The sequence below is a fragment of the Hippoglossus hippoglossus genome, chromosome 7 (assembly GCF_009819705.1).
Source record: "Hippoglossus hippoglossus isolate fHipHip1 chromosome 7, fHipHip1.pri, whole genome shotgun sequence".
Taxonomy (NCBI): Eukaryota; Metazoa; Chordata; class Actinopteri; order Pleuronectiformes; family Pleuronectidae; genus Hippoglossus; species Hippoglossus hippoglossus.
The window spans coordinates 8,496,254-8,503,906 of record NC_047157.1 but is presented as its reverse complement, the minus strand read 5'-3'; the positions used below and the strand labels follow the sequence as shown (position 1 = coordinate 8,503,906).

The following is a 7,653-nucleotide window of genomic DNA, read 5'->3' as shown; positions in this document are numbered from 1 at the left end:
GAGGTGTCTCTACATTGACTACATCAGACTGTTAATTAGTCAGCCTCAGCCCGAAGGTGACTAAATCTTTTAAATTAATTCATCACATGACTCACACAGGGAGATGTTCAAAGAGAGGAGATGTTCAGACCTAAAACCCAGCGGAAAAAAACCAAGTCCAGCTCTGCCTCTGTTACTGTGCTGCTCTTTCACAGGTTTATTCCCCCGATGTAACATGACATGCATGTTCCACTCAAGTAAACACTGCATGTTTTAGCGTGCGCCGCTTTGGTTGACTTGGCAACACTGCCATCTCATGGTGATCAGAGGAAGAAATGTGCACCACATGCTTTTCTCTAGCATCTTTATTGGAAAATGATTATTAATTAAAACAAAACATGTTATCATCATCTTAAACTGCTGTACTGATTCCTATCATTTAATACTGTTTCCTGTGAAAGCCGTCATTTTATCAGAAACATAATTTAATCATAGCCGCTGATTACAATGAATTTGTTGAACTGTAAAGCAAACAGCTCTGTTCATTCTTATATGAGACAAACTGACAGCTCATGTTAAACTTGTTGAAGTAGTTTTATTCAGTGGAGGTTCCTCCTCTGACGGACTTTTTTGAAAGGTTGTATCAAAGAAAGCTGCATAAATTCATGTCTGATCTTCTCAGTGGGGACGTACTCTCTTCTCCTGTGGTCTATTTCTAGTCACTGCCCCTCCAGAGGACTGACACTGTCTCCCTGGATGAGGCTTGGATACAAGAGATGACAGATGGGTTCGACTTTTCTCTTGGTGTGTAAAAGCCGCAGACCTCCCGCTATCCTTGCCACCCCACCCCACCTGAGGGCCAATGTCATGCCTCACGGCATTTTGAGCCTTTCTAGACATGGACACCTTTCTGATCTTCCTCCCTGTCGGCGCCCCCCTCTGTGTCTGTATGACAGCTCTGCTCTCCACACCACTCCTCCCTCCCCACGTCCTCTTGCTTCTCCTCCCCGCGCCGCTGGGTTCCACACCAAAGCACCAGAGCAGTGCACCTCTCCAAACCCCACTCCTCCGCCCGCTGCTCGCACTGCACCACAAAGATTCGGTAAAGCTCCAGCAGGACGATGACGATGTTCTTGCAGGTGAAGAAGATCATGAGCTGGTTGAGCACCTGCTCCTGAACCATGAGGTAGAGCCGGTAAACCAGGAAGGGGCCGTCTTGGAGTCCCACTGTGAGCAGCAAGCTCCACACTTCGCTAGAGCAGCAGGAGGCGGACGAGGGTGGAGCTCCAGTGCAGCAGAGGAGACCACCAGGGCTCCTCTGAGGAGACTCACCCTTCAGGGGTTGTGTCTGAGTGAGAACCAGAGGAAACTGCATGAGCGCCCACGAGAAGAGGGCCAGGCCGGTGATGACGACCGCCCGGTTTGTTTTGACTTCCGGCTCTTTAAAGGTGTCGAAGATGTCCAGGATGTCGGCGCCCAGTCCAACGTAGACCATGAGGAGCTGGGACAGCTGGTCCCGGGACATGTCGCCCTTGGGCATCAGCCAGCGACCCAGAACCAGCACGATGAGCATGGTTTGCTCCAGGCCGGCCACCCAGTTCTCCGGCTCCAGCTCCACGATGCCCTGGGGTCAAAGAAACAGCAGCATCTGGTCAGATTCAAAGCATTTGTCAAATGAGAAAATCCAATTTGAAATATAATCAGAGAGTTTAATTTTCCCTTTCCCTGGGTTCCTCTGCTGTTTTACTTTGTTTCTGATCAGCTGTTTGTGAATATATTACAACAGTAAATCATGGTGGGTGAAAATGTCGTCACTGGAACACACTGGGAATCATCCGCACAACAAGACACGTCCTCTCTGGTGTGGATATGATTCTCATGGCTTGTGAGTCAGCTGTTTGTTGTGTCAGGGTTCGTCGAGTTCGTCTTGACAGCGCCCGTTAACGTTTCACAACTTTTCGGAAAAACAGTGCGTCCTCAGAAGCTGCCACCCAGCCTCGAGCACAGCCAAGGGGCAAAAAAGCTCCCAAATCCTACATGAAAGAAACGGCGCTGAAGCCATCCCAGAAGGAGAGAGATCTGAGAGTTTTTCTTCAAGCACAGAGTTATCTGGACCTCATCTGAACGTGTCTATTACGAATTTCCTGCATCTAATAGTTTAGCCACCCGCCCCCTTTGCCTGATTCAAATCTTATCAGATATCAGGTGTCCCCCTTTTAATGTGGCTGTGCAGGAGGGTGAGGCGCAGTGGGCGGTGTTGTGGCGGCATGCCTACCGCTGTGATCGGGATGTGAGCCAGCAAATGAAGCTCAGGGCCTGAGGAATTGTTGACGGGCAGCTTGGACTGCAGCAGGCTCAGCTCCAGAAACCAAATGGATGGAATGACGGTGCTGAGGTAGAGGAAAACCATGGGGGAGAACCTGAAAGAGGAGGGGGATGGAGGGAGGGAGGGAGGGGAAAGGTGGGGTTGGGTTATTTTTAGTGACACTTTTTTTTTATGTATTTATTTATTTATTTTTACCCCCCCCCCCAGGTCTTTTACCCCTAAAAGAAGCATTGCATTTCAGACAGGCAATTATTCTCATCATATATGCAAATCCCACTTGACAGTGCAAAGCCTTCTTGGAGGAGAGAAACTTCAAAGTAAGACTCAGTGAGAAAGAGAGAGGCCTGAAGAAAGCCCGTGTCTGAGGATGTTCACTGCCTACAAACTGGAGAGCTACAGCTTTTGAATGCGACGCCGCTCTCGCTGTTGAATGAGGTGTGACACCAAACGCCCGTGTCCTTTTTGAGGCTCACATTTTAAAGGTTGATGTCAGTTTATGTTTAGTCATTTTAAAAAGAAGAGGGGAAAAAAGTGAGCTGGTCAGAAGCGACTGGAGCCAGCAGGAGACGATTTCTCCTTGATTGGATCAGAGAGGCTGTGACAGAGACGTGAGAGCGGGCTCAGAACATCAGCTCGCTGGAAGACAGTAATAACACAGCAGAGGGATAGATTTGTTGTTGATAGACACTGAAAGCGAGACGCAGCCGCAGAGGATCACTGAGAATATAAAAGCGGGGGAATAATAATATCACAGGCCTCACTCGGGCTGACTCTCGCCGCCCGGGGCAGATGGGTTGTAAAGTGCTCGCACAGTTACAAGTTCAGATGTCGTTTACGCCACACACACACACAAGACATTTTAACAAAGTCCAGCTTCACACAACACCTCCACCCTCATGTCACCATCTTCAAAAAAAAAGAAGTGCAGTTTATACATACATGTAATTTAACTTTAATCCCAAATAAAGCAGGAGAGAGAACCTTTCACACTTATTATAAGAATTTGTTATTTCTTGTTGTCTATCCAGCAACTTTTGCGGTACAACATTGAACAGCTCTTATCGACATTTTAAATAACATACAGTTACATACTAGTGCAGAGTGTTTAGAGTGCATTTACATTATGATTGTTACAGAGACGTCAGAGTCCTTATGGCTGTGGGAGGATAACTGGGTGGGCGAAGATCTGTTAGAGGGTAAGAGTTCAACCAGGTGTTGAGCAGGATGGTAGGGGTCGGATATCATTTTTTGTGCCTTTGTAATGGTGCAGTACTACAGTATATTATAGAAGGGAAACTCAGCCTGTGAAAAATGATGCATACTTCCAGAGTAGCCCTGTAATTCAGTTACAGTGACGTAGGTCAGATAGAGTGGATCTAACAAATCTTTATTCTGATCCCCATTAGCTGCCACTCAGGTATCAACTGCTCCTCCACGAACAGTATTATCTCATTTACATTGTGCTGCCTGTCACACTGAAATATCTCTACCGCTATTACATGTATTTTTATGAAATTCAGTAAAGACATCCATCTATCTCCAGAAGATGAAAACACACTCACTCTGGTATTCCTCACTTTTTACAATTGCACCACCAGCAGGTCAAATTATTGTTTTTTTGGGGGCCACATACCTGAAGCAAAATTGACACACAACTGTATCTAAAGATGGACAACATGACTGCTCCCGAGAAATGAAGCCAAAACATCTTGATTGCCCCCTGGTGGCTGGATTCAGTACCGGTCCTAGAACCACCATCTCCTCCGTGTTAGTAGATGGATACAGGCCAAACAACAAACTATTTTTTTCTAAGACGTAATTTTAGGCGGTTCTTATGCTATTTATCAAGGGTTCAGTTTTCCGTTATTTGATGCTATAAAAACAGAAATGTCCTGATTGACAGCTAAGACTGACTCGTGATTGGTCGAGTGTGTGTATCGGCGGTACCTTGATAACAATACAATCACGACTGCACAGACTCTGGCTTGATCTTTTTTTAACTGGAGGAAGGGCAAACGCATCATCCATCTGTATAAACAGACTATGGCGAGGACCTAACCATTCTGTCAACATGTCAGCTTTACTGGGAATTGGTAAAAGTTCAGATGATAATTCAAAGGTCAAATAACTCAAAGGAATACTCCCTCACTACAACTAATACTATTGTACTACCACTAATAATAATTCCGCCTTGTGTAATCTGATAATTAGTACAACTTAATTCTAAAAGTTTTGCCTTTAGCAGTGCAACTGTGATCTGTAATAAAAGTCCAATATCAGCCTGAACCAGATGTAAACCCTGTGCATTGTGTGAATATAGGTTGAATGTTGGGTTTTCCTGCGTGCACGTTACCATTTCCACTCTGCGTTACGGGTGCACTTCAGAGTGACAGCCATTTCCACACCCAGCAGGGCCACGCCCGTCAGCAGCAGCCAATAGAGTGGCTCCCCTTTAACGGCCACCACGCGCCACACCGTCACCACCCCGTGGACCGCAAACAGGAAGCGACTCAGCAAAGCCAACAGGATGTTCAAGAGCCGACACATCGTTCGCCACAGAAAACCTGTACAGAAGACAGCTTTATGGTGCATTTTTAGGTTTTATGACACTCTTTATGAGCATTTTTTTTTTAAATAAAAACAAAAAGGTGCGGGTGTATTTCTCACGTAGTTATGTCTTTTCTTGTTAGAGATTGACTGAGCCACTGATGCCCACTGATACACAGAATGTTAATAGAGGAACATATTTGTGTGTCTTTCAACAGATCGTTGTTGCTGAAGCTTACGCAGAAATATTTTACACTTCAAACTTTGGTAAACAAAGTCTCAGAGGTCACAACAATAAAGTGGTTTATGTTGTATTGGATTTAATCTATTTTTTTTTTATTTTTTATTATATAATCCTGTAATAAACTTAATGTCCAGCAGTGCGAATGGAAACGTGCCAAAGGACACTTCATTTGATGCATTTTGCACTAAATTTAAGGAATAAACTCAGGAGGAGCGTCAGTGCAGGGCGGCCAAAAGCCCAACCGACCGTGAAAAATTTGTAAACACTTACCGTGTGTAACCGCCTGCATCGTCACACATCAAACCCCACAGTTCAGCCGTCATTATATCAATAGCTGCTGCATGGTGTCAGTGTGAAAACAGTCCTCGCTGTCAATTAGCCAGCGAGATAAAAGCTTTCTAAGCTTTGGGGGGAATTCAAAGTAAGCAGTGATTAGTTAGCAAGAGTTAGACAAATTGATCTGCAGTCAATATGAAAGGACTCCATGAGGCTTTGCATGCATTTGCTTTAATGTGATCTCTGGATCTCTGCGGATTATTTTGATGCCTTGAAAAGAGTGTTAAATGACGGGGCACCCTGGTCTCCTGGTGGTTCCGGTGCACACTATAAAACCCAGTTTGACTCCAGCCAGGAACTTTTGTTGAAAGTCATACCCCGCTCTCCCTCACCAGGTTTCCTGTCTGAAGTTATCCACCCAAAATAAATAAAACACATGCCAATGCCACTTTGTAATAACGCAGCTCTTGTAGTTATCAGGCTTTTCTTCAAGGTTTAAAAAAGTCTACAACAAAAGTCTAAAACTCAATCCTCTGAATTTTAAGCATTAAAAAGTCTCAAAAATGTTAAAATGTAATGCATTCGGTCTGTAGGACTTTTAGGTAAATATTAATTTTATGAACGGTAAATTACGAGTTTTTGTTATTCAAGAGAATGTTCTGCATGAGGTTTGTAACATTTCTGTGTTTTGTAGTTCTTTCTCAATTTACAGATATTAGCTGGCTGTAATAAAACTACAAACAAGACCAATGTGGAACTGCTAACTCCTTGGCTGTGAGAAATATTATATATATCTACTGTCTCTGCCTGCCGTTTGTGAGATATCGTAGCATTTTTCAGGGTTATTCTCCACCAGGCTACTTCACCTTCTCTTCATTATGGGGAAGTGTAAGTGATTCTGCGACTCTGATATTCCTTCAAATCTGTCGTACTTGATATAGGTCTTAAATTATTCATTATGGTGTGAACAGTTTTAAATTGTACTTGTTGAAACTTGCAGAAACCCTGAGTCAGTGAATCATCCACGAATGATTTGTACATCAGATATACAGTATCCATCATGAAAAAACTGTGCTAGAGGACACCAACAATGCTACTGAGTCAAGTGTCTTCAAAAAAACACACAGAAGAATTTTATGAACCTACAAAAGAACATAGACCATAATAACCAAAAATATTGGTAAATCTCACTTTCTAGTTAATGTCATTGGTCATCAACAAAGGGTTGTGACAACAATCTGACAGGTTTAAATCCAGTTAAAAACACATTAGATGGGTCTAAAAAGGAGTATGTGTCATAACAGAGGAGAGATTTTTGACAACCTGACTAATACATAATGTGTTATTATTGAAAGGCTTGTAATTGAGCTAAAAGTCATTAGTACATGATGTATTCAACATAAATAAAGTAAGTAGTTACATAAATTAAATTTAAGGTTGTAAAGTGTGTCTCATTCAGACTGAAAGCCTCGCTCTTTAACCTGCTCTAACTCTTCTTTGATGGAACTCAGCTCTCTCTGCAACTGGTCTGTGTCTAAAACAGGGAGAGTGTTGTGTGCTGGTATCGTGAATACCAATCTGCCTTAAACAGAGTTCATGCAATATGTATGACTGCATGCAGTACAGACCTACAGAATAAGCTGGACTCCTCGCTGGGATCGGTTTCCTTCGCTGTGTTTCCCCAACGGTTCTGACGCTGTGTAGCAGAAAATGACAACAGCACAACAGCAGTCACACACAGTGACCTGCTCTGTGTCTGCCTGTCTCTGCCTTTTAAATGACAGCCACCTCCTTGACTCCACTGGGTGAGAAGGCAAAAGTTGTGTGTGTGTGTGTGTGTGTGTGTGTGTGTGTGTGTGTGTGTGTGTGTGTGTGTGTGTGTGTGTGTGTGTGTGTGTGAGTGTGAGTGTGCGTGTTCAGTGGGTGAGTGACTGTTGTTCAACTCCACTGGAGTAGACTATCAGTAAGCGTTGGTGCGTTCCACAGAGTGTATCTGTGTGTGTCTCCGTCCCTTTGGTGCCATTGTAGGAGATAACGCTTCCTGCCCCCCTTGCGCCCACATCTTCATCGCCATCCGTCATGATGTCACCTCTCCTGGCCCAGAACAAAGTTATCTCCCTGGGAGAAGCCGGCACGCCGCTCTCCCTGTTCAAAAAGCACCCGGCCCTGCCCTGCTCCCACCCATGCCTGCTCTGGCCCTGCACTGCCGGCCCTGATAACGGTCTCGCTCCCCATGGCCGCCAGAAACACATATAAACATGGAGCAGCAGGAGGGGAGAGG

The 7,653-nt window shown here is 44.5% G+C and overlaps 1 protein-coding gene across 1 annotated transcript; it reads right to left on the bottom strand.

Annotated features, from left to right (window-relative positions):
* Positions 1-458: 458 nt before the first annotated feature.
* On the bottom strand, positions 459-4,894 carry LOC117764583 (transmembrane protein 26). Its single transcript, XM_034590479.1, has 3 exons — positions 4,659-4,894; positions 2,255-2,399; positions 459-1,603 (listed from the first exon to the last, which is right to left on the bottom strand). Exons 1-3 carry the CDS (start codon positions 4,850-4,852, stop codon positions 872-874), a joined length of 1,071 nt encoding a protein of 356 aa, XP_034446370.1. The 5' UTR covers positions 4,853-4,894; the 3' UTR covers positions 459-871.
* Between the last annotated feature and the right edge of the window lie 2,759 nt (positions 4,895-7,653).